This window comes from Nannospalax galili, unplaced genomic scaffold (assembly GCF_000622305.1).
Source record: "Nannospalax galili isolate Female #2095 unplaced genomic scaffold, S.galili_v1.0 scaffold566, whole genome shotgun sequence".
NCBI lineage: Eukaryota > Metazoa > Chordata > Mammalia > Rodentia > Spalacidae > Nannospalax > Nannospalax galili.
In genome coordinates, this window is record NW_008355811.1 from 1,385,855 (window position 1) to 1,409,314 (window position 23,460).

General features: G+C 50.0%; 1 protein-coding gene across 4 annotated transcripts in view; it reads right to left on the minus strand.

Moving 5' to 3' along the window:
• Adgrd1 (adhesion G protein-coupled receptor D1) overlaps nt 1–23,460 on the minus strand; it is a 120,383-nt gene that overhangs the window by 48,095 nt on the left and 48,828 nt on the right. For all 4 annotated transcript variants that reach the window (XM_029556466.1, XM_017803375.2, XM_017803376.2 and 1 more), the window contains 2 exons: nt 22,297–22,372; nt 20,806–20,947 (listed from right to left, as the gene is read on the minus strand). In XM_029556466.1, the coding sequence (XP_029412326.1) occupies nt 20,806–20,947; nt 22,297–22,372 (218 nt within the window). The remainder of the gene's footprint in view (nt 1–20,805; nt 20,948–22,296; nt 22,373–23,460) is intronic.

The window sequence follows — 23,460 nt, forward strand, 5'->3', positions numbered from 1 at the left end:
ACACACACACTTGTTTAAGCCCATAAAGAAAATATACACCTTGCCTCAGATCTTCCCATGGATGAAGTGCTGACAGTGAAAAAGGCACACACTGTGATTCCCTTTCAGACACAAGGGGGAAGGAATGATTTCACTCATTGGTTAAACGGGGGACTAGCAGATACAACTGTCCCTTCCAAGGAAAAGTCACACACAAGTGAGGCCATCATGACTGCTGAAACAAATTTGCCTAATAGCTACAAAACTGGTGAAACTAGCCTTCATCCACAGGGAGGGAATCAAGGAAACTGCACCAGACAAGTTTACACTTCAGTGGGAAGGATCCTCTGAAGCCTCATCAGTATTCTTCAAGTTATAGCACTGCACAGGAGTGCAGGATCAGGAGGAGAGCAGGTCAGGAAGACCCAAATAACCCCAGGTAACGCCCAACTAAGCATGCTCAGCCATCCTTCCCATTGTCTCAAAGACTTCCATAACTATTTCTTCCACAAATTAAACACACACACACACACACACACACACACACACACTTTTCCCAAACTGAAGATACGGCCAGGTTCAAAAATAAGGCCATATGTACTTGGTAATAAATACATGCTTTAATCCCAGCACTCAAGAGGCAGTGGCAAGAGGAATTCTGTGAATTTAGTATCTCAGACCTTATCTCAAAAATCAATAAATAAAACAAAATTTTGATGGGCCAGAAATAGGATAGAAAGAGGTAACGAGGGAAAGTTGAGATAGTTGCCGAAGAACAGGTAACAGCAGTTATGCAGTCCATCAGGGTAGTTTGGGGAGCTTGCTCCCAGGAGCCCACACATCAGGATGAAGGAGAGCCACACCTGAGAGCAGGAGCAGTTGGAGGAGGGAGCTGGCTAAGGGGCCTGCTGACACCCTCATTTCAGCAGAGAGAAGTTCCAGAGGGTAGACACAAAGCGGACCCACAGATTCCAGCAAAGTCCCTGGTGTGGGGTGGCTGCCGAGGAGGCATGGCTCTGAGACCCTGCAGAAGGCCCCATCTTGTTCTCAGCATGGTGGTAATCAAATACCCAGTGTGCAACTGAGGAAGCTATAGTGGGCTGGGAAAGAACTGACTACCAGACAGGACAGTCTCAGAAGACAGAGACAGCAGGGAGTGGACTGCTCTTAACTCCCTCAGCTCACCTGACAGACAAAACAACTTAGCAGGCAGTAGGCAGCATAACAGAAAGACAGTCAGCCCAGACACAGCAATCCAGTCCCAGAATGCCCTAGGAACTTGCCTGTGGCAGAGGCTGTGGGCCACCTTGGGATGAGGGGAATGGTTGGAGATAGGGAAGGCTAGGAAGTATGTTGGGGAACTCTGGGTAAGGGACACAGTCATGATCTGTGCTGCAGTGATGGTTTGTGGGCTTCAATCCGGTGGGGTTTTCTGTTTGTCACCTGAACCTCAGTACCTTTGGTTTTATATTTGTTTGCTTTGTAGGGTACAGGTGAACAGCCGGGGCCTGTGAGTCAACACAGAGGAGGGCTATCAGGGTGCACATCAACGGGGACTAAGGTGGATGATTCACAGGTAACCAGGGAAACATGCACCAGGCACAATCTATTAAGTCTGGTGATACTAGTAAGCAGCCAGTGATGCTGTGCAGAACAGTGCAGCACATGCAGCAAAACTGAGCCTAGGTATAGTCACTGCAGCCCCAGCCCGGGACCTGTGAACTGTAGAGAGTGCAGACATTGCTTGAGATTGAGATGCTGAGAGTAAACAAGACATTTACATATTTCTGGGCCTGCACCTTCAGACCTGATCCTACAGCCTGAATCAGGCCATACCTCCCTGCAGCTCTCTCTGGGACAGAGTCAAGCAGCAGTCTGTGCTGTGACATGACAGTTCCCAGTTTATGGTACCTGCTCCTCCATGCTCCCTGGCACATATACTATGTGAACTAACTTGATATGAAACTTCCCATCATCCCTAAAAGGGTATACAAAGCCAGACCTTTCCTTTGCTCTGGGGATTGGTCTGAGACTCCTACAAGTAGTCTCCCCCTCCCTGTAGAGGTGAGTTTGGGTTTCATTGGCTTTCTTTGAAAATGTGTCCTTGGTGATAGGTCATGTTCTATTTGTTCTTTTTAACCATCACTACAGAGACTAAAATTCAGAAAAAAGCTCTATTATGGGGTTATTGTTGGGTTATAGTTGATTGTTTCTGAGACATTACCTGCCACTCCCAGGGCACTTTGGGTCCTTCCCAAAGCACCACCACAGTGGGAAAGGGCTCAGTGAAAAAGATTTTACTTGAGATGTGCATTTCCTTGATCAACGGAGCACTTTAGCAGAATTAAGCAGCCCCAAACAAAGAAACACAAGGCGGGGGGGGGGGGGAAATGAAATATTTATCATAGGCAATGGCCCAGATGAAGGATGGGGTACTGGCTGGCACAGGTGAGTGGAGGGGCATGAGCCTCGGGGCTCCTGGGCTCAACAGTACCAGCCTATATCTCACCTCCTGGCAGAGCAGGTGAGAGCCCACAGAAGGCAACAAGAGAAGGAGGAAGGACTTGGGGGCTATCACACAGCTCTGACAGAGAGTAGCCCCAGCATCATGCATAAAGAAATGTCCACAGGGTCAGCCCACCAGACTCCAGTGTGAAATAGCAGGACACTGGCCTCAGGACATAGGCTCTGACCTGGGCTGAACTCAGGAGCAGGTGTCTCAAAGTCCCACCCTATTGTGTAGCCTAATCAGATCCCTTCCTACCCAGATGTAAAACTGGAAAGGAGGCTGGTTTGTGAGAGATAGAAATGAGGAGACTTCAATATAAGCAAGAAATGGAGACAAAGAGCCTGGAAACTTCCAAGGAAACAAGCTAACCACATCTCCTAACTCCACCAAGGTGTCCTGACAAGAACCTTACAGACAATGACAATGATTTCCATTGAGAAGACAGAGAAGTGTGTTCTTTAATGGCCATTGGTTGGCAGCAAGCCATTGTTCCCCCAGCTTCCTGTACAAACTCTGGGAACCTCGTGTCTCGGGCACATGTTCCAACACTTTGTAAATGGAACACTCTTGCTCAGTTCTACAGGGACAGGACCAGCTGAGGTAAAGCAGAGACAATTTCCTGGACCACCCAGGGTGTCACCCAGGAGCCCCAAGCAGTCATCCTACTTTCCAGGCTGAGCACTCGGCTTGGATTTGCCAACTCCCGCCCCCGAGCTTCAGCCATAAACCGGCTGTGGATGCCTTTGGGGGCTTCCCACTAATACCAGTTTGGCACAACCAGTCCTGCCAGGTGGCTTGGTTCTTTGTCCTTCTCCTATTCAAGCAAGTACAGCTCTTAAAACCTGGCCCCAGGTTCACATCCTACAGCTACCCTGGATCCCTGCTGTCACATCCAGGCAAGCAGCACACATTGGGCAAGCTGATGGTAATCATGATTACATTGTGTGGGTCAGTCAGAGAGGACATAGCCCTGTTAACCAGGCCTCATCATGGGGCCACTTGTAATCTACAAGGTCATTTGGTATGGTCCATGGACAAATACTGTTAGTGACACAGGAATCTCACTCAGTGTAGATCAGAACAGGATACTGTATTTTCTTCCCAGAATATCTAGCTGCCATAGCTAAAATGAGAGGGAAGCAGGCATTTGGGTTGACAGGTTTATCTTCATGAGGCAACCACAGGTACCATGCATGACAGAGAGCAGGCAGGTAGGATACAGAGTAGAAGCCAAGAGCAGGCATTAGGGCTCCACCCAGCAGTGCTGGCCCCACCATCTGCTCCCTCCAGAAAGCCAGGCACATGGCAGAGTCCTGTTACAGGCACTGCCATGGCCCTCCCACAACCTGTGGCTCAGAAAGCACCAAAGACCCTACCCAGTGAAGAGGAAAGCCAAGGCCAGAAACCAAAGGACTTGGCTGTTTGACAGTAAAAATACCTAAGGCACCATTGCCCATCTGGGTCGACTCCTGGGTCACTTCCTCCTCCATATCTCTCAAGCTCCACTCCATACTTGTGCCCTCCCCTCTCCTTTCTTCCCCACCTCTTGCCCTGAGCAATGGGAAAATCAGAGGCATGTCTAGAAGGTGATACCTGGGACTACTTGCCAGGCTGTGGTGGAGGAGACAGAAGAGAATCTAGCTTGTCCTGTTCACAAACAAGGGACAGTTTCTCAGAAGCCAAGCCTCTTAGGGGAACTATGATCATCAAAGAACAAACTGTGGATCTGAATGTTGGCTGAGATGAAGTCTGGTGGTCCTGGCTCCTTACATCCAAGAATTCCCAAGTCATAGCCAGGCCTGCATGTCACCTGCCCATCCAACCTTTTCCCAGAGGCCACTGGTTCATACCAGGAGGCAGGCAGCCCTTCTGCACATCTGGATTTTAACAGCCATAGTCCCTGTGGTTGCCAGACCCACATAAGACTCGTGGGTGTGCTCTAACTAAATGGGCTAGAAGGAAATGCACTCCCAGGAGGAGCACATAGTGCTGCCAGCCACCGAGCCTTCAGAAAAGCTGCTCCTGGTTCATCCTACATCCTTCCACATCATCCCACAAGCAAGCAGAGTGTCTGGGTGATGTGGATATCTGTCTTCTCATGACCCAGACTAAGAGAGCCTTTGATACCATGTGCTCACCCTTTGCAGCTGTACACCGCAGTTACTACCTTCTACCAGGCAGAAGAAAGTCAGGGACCCATGTGTGGGAAGCTGATTCAGTAGAGCTACAGGGAGGCCTGCGGGGGCTAACCACAAGTTCCCACCTCTTCTGCTCCCCCAAACATCCCCCTTGTCAAAGGGATCAGGCAACTGCTGGTCCCTGGGTAGTGGGTTTCCATTCTGCAGTTATCCAAATAAGCCAACCCCATCCTGCAAGGGAACCAGGGGTCCCTTGCTCATTACTAGGCCTGCCTCAGTATCTCTGCTTATTCACTCTATCCAAAGTGCACCCCTGTGTTCATGCGGGTACAATGCCTCCCCACAGGGTAGAGCTACTGTGACCAGAACGCACAGCTGACCATAGATGCCCAGTGTCAAGACCCTAATCCTGGAGTAGGACCTTCCCTCCCTGAGTGTGACAGGGGCCAGCAGACTGTCACCTGGTCAAAATGGGCTCTGCAGTATGCAAGGCAGAGGGATGCTCTGGCCTCTTCAGTAAGCAGACAGGGGGATTCCCTGGGCTCTGTAGTGAGCGGGACAGAGGGATTCTCTGAGCTCTGCAGTGAACAGGACAGGGGGATTCTCTGGGCTCTGCAGTGAGCAGGGACAGAGGGATGCTCTGGACTCTGCAATGGGCAGGGCAGTGGAATGTGCCAGGTTCTGCAGTGAGCAGGGTAGAGGGATGCTCTGGACTTTGCAATGTGCAGGTCAGAAGGATGCTCTGGGCTCTGCAGTGAGCAGGGCAGACAAATTCTCTGGACTCTGCAGTGAGCAGGGCAGAGGGATGCTCTGAACTCTGCAATAAGAAGGGAAAAGGGGTACTCATATCACACATGGAAGTTGTACCAAATCTAGCTGGGCAGCAAGTGCATGGTAAGAGGTAGTGTGGTGCCCATGTGCTGCTGGCAGGCAGATTCTCATTTTCCCCGTGCCTTAAAGCCTGGCTTCTACTCCCAGGGCACTTCTTGACCAGGGTACAGAGTATCTATTGACTCCTTTGCTAAGAGCTGCTACTCTCTGCTTTTCCTGCTTTCTCTGCAGAGCTAGAGGAGGGAAGCAGGGTCTAGATGGTGATGTTTGTTAAATACACACAGTGAACTCTACAGGAGCACCAGATGCCCCTGGGACACCATGAACACATGCTACCCTGCCTCTGCACCTAAAGTGTCCTTCCCTACTCCTCACTTTTCCTTTATCCATCCAGTGAGGCTCCAGTTGAGACAGGAATGGCCACCTACCTGCCCTGGGGACAGGCAGGGTGCAGGCAGGGTTTTCAGCAGTAGGAAAGAGGAGGCCATGTCCTACTCAGACATTCTGGGAAATGGGGCAGAAATTCATGGCTAGTGTGGCTCACTGTTTTGATTGTTCCAAACTGAAGCTGTGTATGAATGAAGTTTCAAATGTTAACCAGTAGAATCAGTTATTGATCTGGCTCCTTAAATTCTGTCTTAAAGATCAACAGAGGAGAAGGCTTTGTCCAAGGATGTGCTCCGAGTAGACCACCCCAGCTCTGTGGGTTCTACCCTCTGGTTCACCCTGGTCCTACGACATATCTATCCAGAGGACCCATGGAAGGCTGATGGAATGACAGTGGTGGGGTGTGTCCTATCAGGACAGGTGGAGAAAGTGGTTAATTGTAAAGTGTTTGAGTGCCTTTGAGGGTTATATCCCAACCCCGCTTCCCTGCTTCCTGGTCCTTGGAGATGGAAACAAGCTACATCACATTTCCACTGCCACAGCCTCAAGTTGCCCACACCATTATGACTGACTTGAACACTGAGCCCAAATAAATCCTTCTTCCTTTAAATTTCTCTGTCAGGTACTTGCTGACAGTAATGAGAAATGTAACTAATCTAATTAAAAGTCCTTCAAGTTTTGAATACAATTCCACCTACCAAGTCACCTGTGGGCTGCCTATGCTACTCAAGTGATTTTCCTGCCTTGACCCCATGAGGCTGGAACAGCAGGAGAATTAGCAGAACCATTTATTCCACAGTTAGGCATACACTGCAATGTCTGTTTGAAAGATGCTCACCATGGCTCATGGGGACTATTGCTCTGTACTCTGTCCTGAGCTTAAGGAATGCTGGCCATTCATTTTATGTGTGGTCTAAATATATATACCTACACATCAAAACCATGGCTCCCAGTTGCATCCCTGTTCATGAGGAAGGGAGGGTTGGTTTGCTTAGAATGAGGAAGAAGAGGAAGGAAAATAAAAGGAAGACAAAGAAAATGAGGTAGGGGTGACTTAAAATGAGGAAGAAGAGAGAGGAGGAAAATGGGGAGGGAAAGGGAAAGAGGGAAGGGAGGAAGAGGGATAGAAGGGAGAGAGGTGACAGCTGCCTCCTCTGAGAACGCTATAGCTCTATTCTAATGACCTGACCCACCCACCTCTTCCAGACGGCTGGGAGAACAAAGCAGATGGAACAAAGCCTACCACTGCACAAGCACTGTACCTCCTCACCTAGGCTCCTACCCCCAGCAGTGCAGGGCTGTGCTCTGCAAACCTGGTAGCCATGTCCCCTGTGGAACCTGGAGCCCAGCACAGCAGACCAGTGACACACACATGGTCTTGGTCCCTTTTAAGACCCTTCCCTGTCAAGCAAGTGGAGATATAAATCCAGATTTGCCTGTGGCATCTCCCAATTCTAAGATGTCTGCAAGCTAGGCATGGTTGGTAATAATCCCAGCATTCAGGAAGCAGAGGCAGGGGGATTTCCACTAGTTTGAGACTAGCCTGGGTTATGTAGCAAGAACCAGACTTCAGAACAGTCTGGGCTACAGAGTGAGACCAAAAATCAAAACCAAAACCAACCAACCAACCAACCAACCAACAACAACAAAAGACATCTGCAAGCAATTCACTATTTTAAAACAGAAAAGCAGAAAGGCAGTCAGGGCCTCTGAAACTGAGCCCTGTTTCCTGACCGGAAGCAGGATGACCAAAGTGAGGCTGTTTCCAGTTGGGGATAGGGGCTTTGGGCACAAGAGCCTTTGCTGTTTTCTCTTCCCACCCCATAGGCACCAGGCTGGTCGGACGTCCTCACTGCCACCTAGCAGGAAGCAGCAGGCACCTAGGAAATGCTTCTGCCTGTCAGCTCCAGCCATCCCTCTCTGGGTGCCTGACTGGGTAAAATGAGTCTGGCCCCATGGCTCCAGGACACAGGCCATGTCTCTCTTGTGACACCTTGAATGATATCCTAGCCACTACTATAATTTCCCAGTATCTTGCATTCTTGTTTTTGTTGTTTTGTTGGGGGGGGTTGTTTTTGTTTTTTAGGTTGTTTGTTTGTTTTTTGAGATAGGGTCTCCCTGTAGCCTGTAGCCCCAGCTGGCCTGGAACTCACTATGTAGACCAGGTTGGCCTTGAACTCACAGAGATCTGCCTGCCTCTGCCTCTTGAGTATTGGGATTAAAGGTGTGTGCCACCCTGCCTGGCTATGTCTTACATTCTTGCACAGACTCCTAAACTTGCCTGGAGAGTCTCTGAGAAGCGAACAGGTAATAGGTTCCCCATCCCCCACCCCTACCTGTGCTCAACCCTGTTTTAGCCTGAGTCCTGTTCTAGTACGTAATGTATTGCATGCACGTGTTTTGCTGAGAGTATTTGGCCACCAGCAGAGGCTTTCCCAGCAAAGTCAGTAGTTGGGGGAAGGAGGGGCCATTCCCTGAGCTGCCTGTCAGCTGGGAGAGGGGAGTTCACATCTATTTTCTTCTGACCCCAAGGTCACAGTCAGGCCACCTGTTACCCTCAGCTACATTTCTGTCTCAGGGAAGTAGCCCCTTCCATCACCTCTGCTCTACTGGAGGCTGCAAACGGCAAGGGGCACACACACATGGTGCCACTCCCCTGGACACTGCATCTGCTGCATCTACTCCAGGATGCAAATATTCAGTGGCTGCCCCTGGCATTGACCTCTATGAGGGAAGAGAACAAATGCACCTATTGGACAGACTGGTATAGCCAGCAGGTGGGTTCACCATGGTAGGAGAAGTGACCCTGGGCTGCCAGATGCAGGTGAGGAGCAGAGCTGGGAGGCTGGAGGAAACCCAATAGTGTGGCTGACCAGACCTACCTGTGCTTAACCCTGTCTGAGTCCTGTTCCACTGTGTAACGTATGCATGCATGTATGGCTAGCCTGCCACTGAGACAAGGGTGTCTATACTACTGGTCATTGGAACCACTGGCAAAGATTTGGTGACTTGACCCCACATACTCTGACAGCTGGGGTCAAGCAGAAACTGCACTGGGGAGGGAGCCCCGCTGATGGAGTTACAAGCCCCTTAGCTACTGGGTGATGTGTGGCTCTGGGGATCCAGACACCTGCTGTAGGAGTCTGACAAGAAGAGATGGCACCTGAGCGGAGTTAGGCTCCAAACCACAGAGTCATCTTTAAAACGCACATCTGGGACTCATGAGAAGGCTAGGTGGGTGTTTCTGTCAAGCTTGACAACTTGAGTTTGATCCCTGGGCCCCACATTGTGGAAGGAAAGAATTGACTCCCTCAAGTTGTCCTCTGACCTCCACATGCACATCGTGGAATGTGCCCCCCCCCAATAAATACGTTTTAAAAAGTAAGACCTAAATCCACTTTGCTTTTTCTTTGGCAGATACACAAGGAGCAGGGCAGGTCCATGCACCACTTCCTTCTGTGCTGGCGTCAGTGTGAACAAGCCTCCAAGTGATCAGCTTGCTTTTACAGATATGGTGAAAATAATTAACTGAAAACCCAGATCTCATCTACATTGTAATTCTCACCACATAGTGTCTGTGTGTGTCAGGCATCTGTGGAGCTAGACCTAGACCTAGGGAAGTGGGTGGACTTTTCTCCTCTTGTTCTGACCCCCATTAGCATTGTTATAATACCGTTTCTCCGGAAATAACAACAGCAGTATTGTCTTAGCCTCTGGCTCCTGCAGCTTCTCTGTCGTCCAGTTTTAGAACAAGCAAGTGAGCATCCTACATGGAGGCAGTGACTGCACCTGCACCAACAACTAGGTACAGCAAAGACATGCCTTGGCCCAGCAAATTTTTCTTGGGAGCAAAGTAGGGCTTTAACCACAGGCTGAGTGTAGAAATGCACAGCCTAAACTCCATGCTGTGGGCTGGACACACTAGCTGAGCAGGTATCTTAGGCAGGGTGTTTCTGCCTTAGTAACAGTTCCAACAGTTCCAACTGGCATCACACACAGACACAGATACACACACACACACACACACACACACACACACACACACACCTGTGCATGGAACTGATCCTCTGGGGAATGTGTAAACACACAAATGACTACATGGAGAACATCAGTTTACCCAGTGTCTTAGTCTGTTCTTCATTGCTGTGACAAAACACTCTGACCAGTACCAACTTGGGGAGGAAAGGGTTTATTTGTCTTACATCTCCCAGGTCGCTTGCAGTTCATCAGGGAGCCCAAGGTAGGAACTCAGGGCAGGAACCTGGAGGCAGGAGCTGGAGCACAGGCCATGGAGGAATGCTGCTTACTGGCTTGCTCCCCTGGCCCCTGCTCAGCCTGCTTTCTTGTGCAACACAGGCCCACCTGCCCGGGGTGGCACCACCCACAGTGGGCTGGGCCCTCCCACATCACTCATCAAGAAGATGCCCCTCAGACATGGCCACAGGCCAGTCCAATAGAGGCAATTTCCCGACTGAGGCTCCCTCAACCCAGGTGTGTCAAGTTGACACTAAAGCTATCCAGCACACCCAGTAAGAGACATGGCCCAGTAAGCCTCACCTATTCTACAAGGGTGACAAAGACCCTTGGAGAAATCAGTGGATCTGGGACACAAGGAGAGTGGGATAGGGCAGCAGGTGCTGCCAGGGAAATGGGGAGTGGGGACAGGATAAGAACTGTCTGTGCTATCTATGGGCCTCTGCAAGGGGTCCATCCTTACCCAGATGCTCGGGGAGCTAGGGAGCATTAACAGTAGAGAGGGAGGTGACCAGATCTGCCTGCTTGCTAGGACTTGTTTTGCCATGAGAGAGAGGATGTGGGGGACTGCAGCTCCTCAAGGCCAGTGAGAAGGTTTCACAGCAAGCAGGCAAGGAACAATGCCGTGTTCAGTCAGGGCGAGGCCTACAGGTGGGATCATGGGAGCTTAGGCATAATCAAGAGGTGGCAGGACCAACTGGAGAAGGAAGAGCCTTAAGCAGAGCCAGTGTCCTCAGAGCTCTGATGCTGGAGCCAGGCCCACCCTGATCAGCTGTGCACTCATGGGACTCAGGGTAAGCAAGCTGTGTTTCAGGTCTTCATTCATCCAGTCAATAAACATTTTAAGAGACCCTATATATGTCAGGTTCTGTTCTTACTTTCTCCCTGTCTATCCTTCTCTATAGCTCTCTGCCTCTCTGTCTCATGAAGGTTACCTTCAACTGGACGAGACAGACAATAAAAAATAAACAGTCACGCAAATAAGATTATGCCCATGTCCATGAAGGAAGTAAAGATGGCAGGCATGGTAAGGTGTGTCTGGGGTGTGGGACTGGCTCTTGGAGAATGGTCTGGTTGCCAGGAAATCTGGGAAGGTGGTAGCCATACAAGGGCCTGGGGGAAGAGCATTCCATTCAGGAAGAGCATAGGTGCGGGCCCTGCCCTATCTGAGGAAAGGCCAGGGGGAGGACATAAAAGCTGAAGTTTGATGACAATACTCTAGAAGCTCAGAATGAGGCTGGGGGAACTCTAGGGCTCACAGATCTCCCTTGGATCTCAGAGGATATAGGAAAGGGTAAGCACATGGGTAACACAGTCTAGGAGCATTTTTGAATATTTTCCCGGGTCCTACATGTAGTGTGGGAGAAGGAAGCCTGGAAGACAGGGTAATTAAGAAACTGTCATATAGCAGTGGTGGCAGAGGCAAGGGCAAGGCAAGGATAAAGATGGGAAAACAGGGCTTGGATGTAGCTGGAAGTGGGCCAGTGTCTCCCATGCAGGGAAGCTGTCAGAGGGTAGGGTGACCCTGCCAGGGAGGCAAAGCAAGCCATGCACACTGCTGTCCAGACACATCCTATGACTGGCTTCTTACCTCCGCCAGTGTTCAGCAGGCACAGAAGCTGTGGAAATAGCCCCAGGCAAAACACAGCAGTGTGGCCCTGGCTGGACATCCTGTTCACAGTCCCAAAGAGCACGATGTCCCTATCCTACGATTAGTCCTATGGTCACCAGTCAGCTCTGGCAGGAGGGACATGCACTTACTCTATACTGAAGAGCTACCTGTCCAGGCACCCAGCAGGGAATGAGAATTCAGTGATCACAGGCTGACCTCCAAAGGAAAAAACACAAACTGCCTGTTTAAGAGTGGGAGGCCAGGTATGCACAAGTCTGGTCATTCCATGTCCCCAGGGCCTGTGACAGTGTTGAGCAGACACAGAGCTATGACCCAGGGAATATGAAGTCAAGGTGCAATGTCAGCCAGCTAGCAAGGAGCACAGCTCTGTAAAGTATGCAACAGCCACAGCCAGCAAGGAGAGCAACTTCTAGAACCTTTGCTTCCTCAGCTCTATCTTGCCATCTGCCCACCCAGGCTGCACAAAATAAAAAGCAGGCCATGTGGCTATGCCTGCTGGTGACCTGCTCACCAGAGACATAACTCTCAAGCCTGTCATAGTGCTCTGACTCTGCAGAGGCCCCAGAACACATGGGAGGACACTATGTGTTGCTGAAGAAAGAGATTTCTGTGACCTCGTGACCTCTCAGCTGGAACAGAGACAGCGAAGCCCTGAGGCCCCAGGTCCCATCACTGATTCTAAGTCCCCACTATGTCGGCAGATACCCCTGCACTGTCTTGCCAGCTTCTGTTACTACAACTCTTGCAATAACCAGCAAATGGCTGTTTGGGTTCCTACTTTCGTAGGTTCCAGCCCACCACTGTGGGGAACACCCTTGGCTTTGGGCCTTTATTGGGGTTCCAGATGTGGCAACAGCAGAGAATGCATAGCAAAGCAAAACTGCTGGCCTCATAGCTAGGAATCAAACTAGAGAAAGAGGAGGGGAACAAGGTCCCACCATCCCCTGCAGAGACAAGTCCCCAGAGACCTACAGACTTTCCCTAGTCCTGCCATCTCCCAACATGCCCACCCAAGGGAGCAGGCCTGCAATAGGCCTTTATGGACACAAGAACCACGTGATAGCCAGAGGCATGGAAAAGACTCTTTTCAGAGTGCTTGAGAGGTCAGAACAGTCCTTTTGAGGAATGTACTTTGGATTGCCTTTTTCTATCAGAGGCTGGCATGACATCGGAGGGCAGGAGGTGTTGGACCAGGGCATTGAAGTGAGCTATAAAACACATTAACATGCAGAATTCTCAAGGTTGGTATCAGAATGTGCTGGCTGACACACACTGGGGACCTAGAATCACACACATATACATACACATACACACACACACACCTACACACACACACACACACACACACACACACACACACACACACACACACACACTGCTCAAGGAATGATGATCACAGAGCTGATTGTGGTCTGCTCCCACTGCGTGGGGGCTTCAGTAGGGCTCTGGGAAGTTATGTGCCCTCCAGGGAAGGGCCTGGCTGGTGTCTGACTCTGCAGGAACTCCGAAGGGCATATGTGTAGGGAATGTCCCCTGTCTGTGAGTCACAGCAGCAGAAGACCTGAAGCCAAACACCAGGAACCACTCTGGTCACCTAGTCACTCACAGGCTTCTTGCCCCAGTGGCATTTCATAGAAGTGCCTGGTTGGTTGTCTGGTCTCAAGTAGGTAGGAGAGGTAGGATCAGACATAGAAGGGGGTGGCTGTGCCTTTGGGGGCATTCCAAGAGTTACCTGGTGTGCTGGATAGCTTTAGTGTCAACTTGACATACCTGGATTGAGGGAGCCTCAACTGGGGAATTGCCTCCATTGGACTGGCCTGTGGCCATGTCTGTGGGGCATCTTCTTGATTGGTGAGTGATATGGGAGGGCCCAGCCCACTGTGGGTAGTGCCACCCCTAGGCAGGTGGGTTGTGTTGCATAAGAAAGCAAGCTGAGCAGGGGCCAGAGGAGCAAACCAGTAAGCAGCAATCCATGGCCTGTGCTCCAGCTCCTGCCTCCAGGTTCTTAGCCCTGAATTCCTACCTTGGGCTCCCTGATGAACTGTGACCTGGGAGATATAAGCTAAATAAACCCTTTCCTCCCCAAGTTGGTATTGGTCAGAGTATTTTATTACAGCAATGGAGGGACAAACTAAGACACCTGGCTATGCAGTACCCAGAACAGGTCGGCCCCTAGAAGGGAGCTGGGTAGCTTTTGCTACCCTCAGCATCCTAATGTATAGCAAGGGAAACTCCATACTGGCCTTCTCTGTCAGGGGAAGATGACACACTGTGACAGTCCTCTGACCCTTTGGTCATCCCATCAACTGGAGAAAGGACTGGACACAGAAGACCTCAGTTACCAAGTGGGTGAGGAAAGAGGAAGTCTGCCAGCCCGCACATAAGCTATCTTCTCTGAGAAGGGTTGTGACCATGATCACTCACTGTCTGTGCAGATGAGTCACAATGTACCAACCTGCTGAAGGTGTCCACGACCTAATCCCTAGAGCTTGTGTGGCTCTGCACGGCCAAAGGGCTGTTCCAGGGGCCTTCAATCAAGGGTCTTAAGGGGGCCCAGAGACATCACAGAGACCTTAGGACAGGGAGGCAGCAGGATTAGAACTGGAAGAGGGGAAGTAGCTCAGAGCAGCGTGGGAGAGACAGGGATAGAGTAACTGATCTGTGGGTGGTCTGAAGGAGGCAAAGAGCCCTTGGTGTGAGTGCCTCTAGAAGTGGGAAGGCAAGAAAGCAGGCCTCTGACACCTTTAGCACAATGAGACCAATTTGCCACATCTGGTCTGTGGGACTCTAAGATAATAAAGCCATGTTGTTCCGAGTCACTGGGTTTGTGTGGATTTGTCACAGTGGCCGTAGAGAGCTGGAACATCTTTCTAGAGGAAACGGTTGATGCCCTTGACAATATGAAAATCTTTAACTTGCACAAGGTAAAAATTGTCAAAATAAAGCATAGCGGCAGTGGATTGCAGTGGGCAACAAGCTATCTGCAAGATGAAAGCGCTTAGAAGTCAGTAATGAAACAAATGCTGAATACAAAAAAATCCCACAAGACTGCACAATTTGAAAGAAAAATGCAGATGGCTGAGTCTCAGGGAAAGGTGCCTAGTCTCTCCAACAGTCAAAGGAATGTGATATGGGCTTTTGACTATCAGAGTTTGGAGCTAAGTGGGGAGCAGGCTAGGGACCCCCAGTGGTAACAGCACTAGTTTTTTAGAATCCCTCTGAAGGCATTTCTGCATTAAGTTGTGGAATCCACCATCAAAATCCAGGCAAGCCCGAAGGTTAGTGGGGTCTTAGCATAAAGCCACTGAAGATAAGGTAGAAACAGCCATGCAGAAAGATTGCTTGATGAATGGTGAAGGCAACAGAAGGTTTATCCTACCAACAGGTGGAGCCCAGTAAATTGGACATCCATGTGGGAAAAATAGAGCCTGACCCTACCTCATCACATACAGACACAATTAGACAAAGACAGAGTTCTAAATGGAAAGAGTATGGTGACTGCTTCAGACGGCAGAGATTGAGTCTCTGTGACCTTGAGTCAAATGGGATTTCTTGACCAGGATGCCAAGAGGCACGAAGCACAAGTCAGGAGCTTGATAAATGGGGTTGCGTGAAACTTCAAAGCAGCCACTCATCAACTCACACCCTAAGAGCAAAAAGGCCAGACCCAGCCAAGGAGGAAGCAGTCTATAGTGCACATGCCCAGCAAATGTCTCATATTCGAGAAGTGCCAAGAATTGAAAATCAATAAGGAAAGAAAAGCAGAAACTGGATGTGAAAATGGGATAGATTTTAAAAAGAGTATGAGAGTGTCCAAAATATATGTGAAAAGGTCACTGATGCCATAGAGAAAAACAAATGAAAACCAGAATGAGGGAATGTGAGTTTCCAGGGCAGCCAGCTGGAGAACACAGATGCAGTCAAAAGGGGTACATGTTCCTGTGGGGGCGTGAGCTGGCACCTGCTTTGGAAAACGTGACTGGTGCCATCCATCAATGGCACACACACACCTGCCCCAGAACCAGCAACTCATGCCCAGTAGGAATGAACACACAGCAGATAGGTGCAGCCCACAGAGAGACGGGGCTGTTTCTAGAATGCGTACACAGACACCAGCTATGCTCTGCTGCCTGGTTTGGGGTGCCCTCATGGGCATGTCCACTCTGAGAGGACTGTGGCACTCACAAGGTCATGTGTGCTTCCTGTGGGGGTATTCTGCTGTCCTGACAGTCTTGCTCTCCAGATGGGGGGCAGGGGTGTTTACTCTGAATAATCTTTATCCCTAGAGCTTACATTCTGAGCCCAAATTCATAGGTCTGCTATCTCCCTCTATAAATAAACACAGACCTGGATTGAATATCCCAACTAAATGAGAAATGATAAATGTGGAGAGACCTGAGTGGGCACACAAAGTTAGTCATAGAGTTGTCCGTGGGGCTTAAGACTGGCCATATGTAACCGTGGAAACAACCAGGGAATTCACAGCAACTGACCTAAGCATTCAGACAGGTGGAAGCACAAAACTGGAAGCTGAAAGACAGCCAGCCCTGCCCCCATTTACACAACTCAATCTGTGTATGCTTTTTTCCACAGAGCTGCACAGGGAAGCCCATCAGAGCTGCACAGGGAAGCCCATCAGAGCTTAATATTCTTTATCAATGGATGGTAGATTTCAAATGACATTTAGCTATTTGAGTGGGAGTGTGCACATGTGCTTAAATAGCCATGTCGGAGCACTGCAATCTGAAGAGAGGGGCTACCTGGTCCTCAGGGTGCCACAGCAAGAGAAGAAAACACTGTTCACATTAATAAGACTTTTTCTCTTATGGGGCCAATGAGATGAGTCAGTAGGTAAAGGTACTTGCTGCCAAACTGAACAACCTGAATTCCATTCCCAGGGTCCACATGGTGGAAGAAAAGAACCGACTCCCACAAGTTGTCCTCTGATCTTGCACACATGCCATAGTATCTCTCTCTCTCTCTCTCTCTCTCTCTCTCTCTCTCTCTCTCACACACACACACACACACACACAGCATGCTACACAGCCACCACACCTTATGGGGCCAATGAGATGAGTCAGTAGGTAAAGGTACTTGCTGCCAAACTGAACAACCTGAATTCCATTCCCAGGGTCCACATGGTGGAAGAAAAGAACCGACTCCCACAAGTTGTCCTCTGATCTTGCACACATGCCATAGTATCTCTCTCTCTCTCTCTCTCTCTCTCTCTCTCTCTCTCTCTCTGTCTCTCTCTCCCCCCCCACACAAAATAAATGTATTTTTTAAAAAGACTTTTTTCCTCATTTACAACAAATCCTAGCGAAATAAAAGCTGCAAGCCACAATCCCTCCCTTGTGCCATCAGGTGTCCCTCCACTCCATGGGGACACTAGCCTGGAACTCTCCCATTGTTCCCAAGTCTCTGGTGTCCACTTCCGGTGCACTATCAATTCCAGTGTTCTGGGAGGCTAGGCGGATGTATGCTGCCTTCCCTGGCAAAGAACTCCTAGGATACCACAGTAGCCCTTCAAGAGAGGGGCTTCTGTTGTACTCAGAGGGAACCTGGCATAAAATAGTCAGTCTTGGGAATGGAGCCCAGAAAGATGGCACAGTGGCCTGAGATAAGGCACATAAGATATTCCCAAGGTCTGGCCACACCATAGCTACATCAGGCTTAGACATGCCTCATCTGTCTGCAGAGGGCATCTCCAAACAGAAGCCTGACTCAGAACCTTCCTGGTTCATTTATCCTCTGAAGCCTGAGGGTACAGGGTGGTAGACAGGACTGAGCACATTCAGACTAACACAGCCTTATGGCCCAGGACCTTAGCACATTTGCCATGACACAGGCTGGAAACCTGTACTATACCTATCTCTCACACCTGCAATTCACCAGGTACCTGTTCAGGAGTGTGCTGGTTAGGTTTTGTCAACTTGACATAAACCGAGGCATATCTGAGAAGAGGGAACCCCAATCAAGGAATTTCCTCTATCAGACTGGCCTGTGGACCTATCTGTGAGGCATTTTCTTGATTGCTGACTGATATGGGAGGGCCTAGCCCACTGTGGGCAGTACCATCCCTAGGCAGGTGGACCTGGGCTGTAAAAGAAAGCTAGCTGAACATGAGCCCAGGAATAAGCCAGTAAGCAGCATTTCTCCACAGAGTCTGCTTCAGCTCCTGCCTCCAGTTTCTTGTCTGAGTTTTTAACCTTGGCTTCCCTCAATGATGGACTCAAAGCTGTAAGCCAAATAAACCCTTTCCTCCCTCAAGTTTGTTTTTATCCTAGCAACAGAAGCACAAGCTAGAATAAGAAAACTCTAGAATGGGTCTGGGACCTGAGCCCTCAAGACCCTGGGAAATTCACACTGACCACACTTCATGCTGGAAAGAGAAGGCTCCTCATCTTGGGGCCAGACCTCAACCTACATGACATGCTAGAAGACAGGATGTCTCCATGCTTCTCCAACACAGTGAGGGAGTCAAGTACTAGAGTCTGAGCACCCTCTGTCCATCCCCATAAGACGTACTCCCAGTAGAGAAATCCATGCAGCTCTAGCAGTCAGCCTCCTAAGATTCCTCAGGACAGCAGCAACCTTCAAACAAAAACCCTAAACTTTCGAGAGCACTTAGCTAAGACCAGCTTTAATTACTATCCTCTTCTGGTAGAATGAAAATTCCCCTTGGCCTCTCTTTAACACAAGATCCCTCATTCAAGCTCTTTGTTAAAAATAACTTCAGCAACTGGCCATTAGGCAGGCAATGCATTTTAGTATACCCTTTCTTTTTTCTCTGGTTTGCAAATTGGCACCTTCCCAGAACATCACAGAAGACAAAAGTAGAATCTTCCACAAGACTGCCACCAACAGTACCAGGGAGGACAGGACCTGCAATCCCACTGCAGGGGAAGCTAACCCTCCTCCACAGCTTGCTACTTCTCCCTGGCTGTGGTCTGTAAGCCCCTCAACAGGAAGTAGGTGGGGGGGCGGTGCCTGTGAGCACACCACTGGCTTCTTTAAAAAAAAATTATTTCTTGGGTGTGTATGTACACACCCATACTTGCAAGTGTCATGGTGGGCATATGGAGGTCAGAGGACAACTTATGGGAGTCTGTTCTCTCCTTCCGCCATGTGGATCCTGGGGATCAAACTCAAATTGTCAAGTTGGGTGGCAAGCACTACCTGCTGAGCTGTCTTTCCAGCCCCACCACTACCATCCTAAGCGGAGCCCATCAGAGGGACAGCCTCAGTTCCTCCTGCCTTTGAGAGGGAAGCATGTGTGTTCCTCGAGCAGACAGCCCTACACAGGTCAGTCTACAGTTCTTCACCAGCTGGTTGGAAGCCCTGGTGTCTGGGTTCCACCATAATCCATCACTATCTCTCCTTTCCACCAAGACCTATGTACACACAGCACACTAGGAGCCTTCGGGCTTCCAGTCCTCCCACTGCCTCAGGCTGAACATTCCCTCAGCCTGTACCTGCTTCTTGCACCCACATTCTGACCAGGCTGTGCTGGGCAGGACACACATCTGGGCAGTGAATTCTATCTAGACTTTACTACTGCTGAGATACCCAGATGAGAACTTAATAGGACAGTCATTAGTACTGTATTCTAAATTAGTCTGTCATAATACTGCATCTTCAAAAGTGAGTCAGAGAGAGAGAACAAGAGAGAGAGCCCTAGGAGAGGTGAGGTGGGGACTGAAGGCTGCCACTGTCACCCCACTGGGACAGTCTGAGGACCTCCTCCTGTCAGCTCTCTGTCCTTTCATAGCATGGCCAGAAGGGTACCATAAAGGGAAAGCAGGATGGAGGGGTCTGTTTACAAACTTTCCAGAGGACTGGGCAGATCTTGCTGTTGCTGAGTCAGCTGCCATTATGGTAAAACAGAACTTGGAGGAGGCTGTTGAATACTGGGAACCAGTAAACCAGGTGAGGGAGAGGGCTGAGCAAGTCACATTGTGCAGCCCTGTGAAGCAGACAAAGCTGAGGTCTCCAGGTACCAGGCTAGAGACACAGTCAGGACAGATAGAGGGAACAGCAGTCAAGGCTTCTCCCTTCTCAGGAGAAAGAAATGACACCAGGATGTAAGGACAGAGGATGAGAAAGTTGTGATGTGCAAAACAGACTCGTTTTCAACCTTTGAGATTTTATAGCTCCCATCAGCCTGTGTGCATAAGCCTGTGTTGTGTACACATGCAGATGTGGCTGCCATGAAGTCCTGGCTCTGAGCCAGCTGGTCTACCCTCTCCCCTCTGTGGCTCTTGCCCCACCTGCCTGCTCCTCTTTCTCCTGCCCTCCTCCAGGGACTGTCCCTGGCTGTGCTCTTCTCTATGCTTTCTCCTGGCCTCCAGATGTCTTCTGTCACTCATGGGACTCTCTTCACAAGGGCAGCTTCACTTGGAACACAGAGGTTCAAAAGGCCCCGGAGCAGCTTCCTGCTGATCAGCATCAAAGACACAAATCCCTTCAGTACCCTAGACGCTGGGTTCCTGCAGAGCTTTTGGAAGATGCACAGGAAGGTGGTATGTATACATGTGCGCACACACCCACTCATCTATAAGCATCTTAAGGGACAGCAGCACATTGGATCCTACCTCTGCCACTCTCATGCATAGGTAGAGCTGCATAAACATGAGAGAATGCAGTCTGAATGCACCAGATGAACATCTTTTCCACCCAAGGCAGAGGCATCATTCCTCAGTCCTCAGCCACCCCTGCTTTGACAGAGCTCAGCTCTGTATCTTACTAGCACTGTCCTGCCTGCCAAGTGACACTCAGACAACTGTCCCTCTACCCTGAACAGAACATTGCCACAAGCCAGAGGCATACCTACAAGGGCTGCACATGCCTCAAGAGAGCCTTGGCTCATCACTCAATGTCAGCCCATGCAACTGGCCCCAAGTGTCCTTGATGGGAGTCTCTCCTGTGGTTCAAGAACAAAGTTGTAAGCAGAGGACTCTGGGAAGGGCAAAATGTCCCTTCCCTGCACTAGGTCCATGTAGTGCTCTTTGCTCTGCACAGGCAGGCATGCAAACCAGACCCAGAGAGAGCAAAGGTAGTATTTTCCCACTCACCAGTTTGTGTTTGAGATGGACAGTGATCAGAGGAGAGCCAGATAGGTTCTGGGACAGCGTGGGCGGCGGGGACACCTCCAGGGATATCAAGCGGCTGGCGGCTGACAGTAGGCAATCTTTGCAGTTGACAGCCTCAGGAATCCTTGGAAACCAGTGGAAATGGTTAAGACAGGAATCAAGAGAGGGTGTACAGCTAGAATGTGACCTTGGAGCCAGGCTTTCTGAGTCCCAGGTCTCCAGCTGTCCCCAAGACTTGAGGCAGCACCTAGTGGTGGCTGCTGTTGTTAAGCATCTTAATTCCATCCCTCAGTCCTCCCCTCCTAGAGGTATGGTACCAGGACCAAGAGATTGGGGCGGCGGGGGGGGGGGGCTTCAAAATACCCCAGAGAGTCTGGAAAAACAGGTTCTTAACAAAGGCCTCAAATCTCAGCACCTGTGGTAACCTCCAGGCGCTCCAGCTTGAGCTCTACTAGCTCTGCTTGAACCGTCCCTTCCCTGATTACATAACCATGTGGTCAGTGCTGGTGTGGTGGTGTCTCCTGTCTCATCTTCCTTTCCTTAGGAAGGTACCTCAGTTTCCTTCAGTTGGCCACCCCCCTCTGTCACGCACTAGGAACTGACTCCATGACTCCAGCTCCAGAGCAAGCCCTGTATCTGGGGCTGAGTTGGGCAGCACTGCAAGTGGCTTAGTCTTTTGACAGCTCTGGGACAAGGTCACAACCTAGAAACCTCCAAGGAGATGTGACAGGATTCAGGGGATAGTGCTGGGACAGAGCCTGGCTTTGCTTTGCTGGATGCCAGCACCCCCAAATCTCCCTTTTTTAAAAGTATGGAGAGGCTGAGAAGGAAGGCTACCCCAGACAGAGACAAGGGCTGGTGACATCACCTGACAGCTGAAACAAGCTGCTCCCAAAGCCAATGCTTGAGCGGGCTTTCAGCTTACATTATCCAATAAATTCCCCCTTTGCTTCAAATCATTCAGACTAGATTTTCCTGCCACATACCAATCTGCAACAGCCTAATAGACTCTTATACCTGCTTGGAGTTCCAAGACCAGGGCCAAGATGAAGGATGAAAATATAAGATACTGGTGTGTAAGATTTATGCTTGGGGTCTGGTGAGCTTGGCATGTGAATGACCCAGGGCGGGTGAGCAGTTCTTTCATCGTGTGCCTAAGTTTCCCATTCTCACGCTAACCACGGGGAGGAAGGGAGGGAGGGAGGAAAAGAGGAAGGAATCTTCGCAAGGGACACAGCCCTACTTCGAAGGGCTGGCAGGCCAGTCTGGCGTCAAATACTGGCAGGCAGAGTTCTCTCAAAAAATGCTATGTATGTGTGTGACAGTGTGTAGGTGCGTGTCATCACAAGTATACACACACACACACACACACACAGTGTGTAGGTGTGTGTCATCACTCAGGAAACAAGTATACACACACACACACACACACACACACACACACACACCACTATGTAACCCCAAGACACTTACTTTGTGCTGCCTGGGGGGATGTTGTTCAGGTAATAGTGCACGGAATGGTAGAGAAGGCCAACAATAGTGGTCCAGGCTACAAACAAAGCAGAGATCAGATGCGCATCAACAATTCACGTTCAAGCAGTAGACACACAGAGCCCTGCACACCCAGGGGCTGGGGGGCAGCAGCTCCCAGTGAAGAAAGCAATGCACGACAACAGCATTTGCAGCAGCACTGACAACATGGCTAGTCCACTGTATGCCCAGCTTTAACAATGACCCTCTGCTCTGTCCCCGATGCCCACTCCAGACACAGGCACTGAAGCCTCCCTGGGATACCACAGAGCCTCAGGGTCAGAGGGTTCCTTCATGGGCTGTGTGACCAACAATGCTGGCTGCCAGTTGCCCAGCAGAGAGCATGTCTCACTGGGTCTGCATGAGAGTACTTTTATGGTGACACTGACACTCAAGTGAAGCAGCAAATGCAGGCTTGCAAGTAGGTACTAGGTACTCAAATACCTGTAACATGTCTCTGGACCCTAGAACTTATTACAGCTTGCAGCAGGAATGTCACACTCAGTTCTTTCTCTCCACAAATATAGGGACCAGCCTTCAGCTGACTGAGCATTTTCTGCTTGTCAGCAGAAACATTCCAGGGACATCTTCTTCAACTCACGACTCACTCACTGTGTGCCAGGCACAGTTATTTATACACACATTGCCTTGTAAGCCTCAAAACAATAGCATGAAATAGGTACTGTTATCATGCCAGGCAAAGATGAGGTCAGCAGCTTCCCAAGGCCACACAGCCAGCAGTGGCCGAGCTAGGATTCTGACCACAAAGTTGAGGCTGTTTGCCAGTAAGTCCTCCTGCCAAGCAAGAGAAGTTCAGTGTGCTGAGAATGTGGGCTCTGGCAGTTTGGAAAGCCAGTTTCTAACACATCCTGTAGTGGATTTTAGGAGGATAAAGACACCATGCAAGGCTGTTGGGCAGAGCCTCTCCCCTGGGAGTAGGACATACTAGAGATCTTTGGGGGCCTTGCTAGGGGACAGGCTTTGGTGGGGCTTTGGCCAAGCCGTCTGGGGTGAGAATCCACAGCACTCCTCAACTGTGAGTGTCTTCAGGAGGGAGAAGCCTGCAGAGAAGACACCAGCCAGAGTTGGTCAGAACTTCCCAAGCAC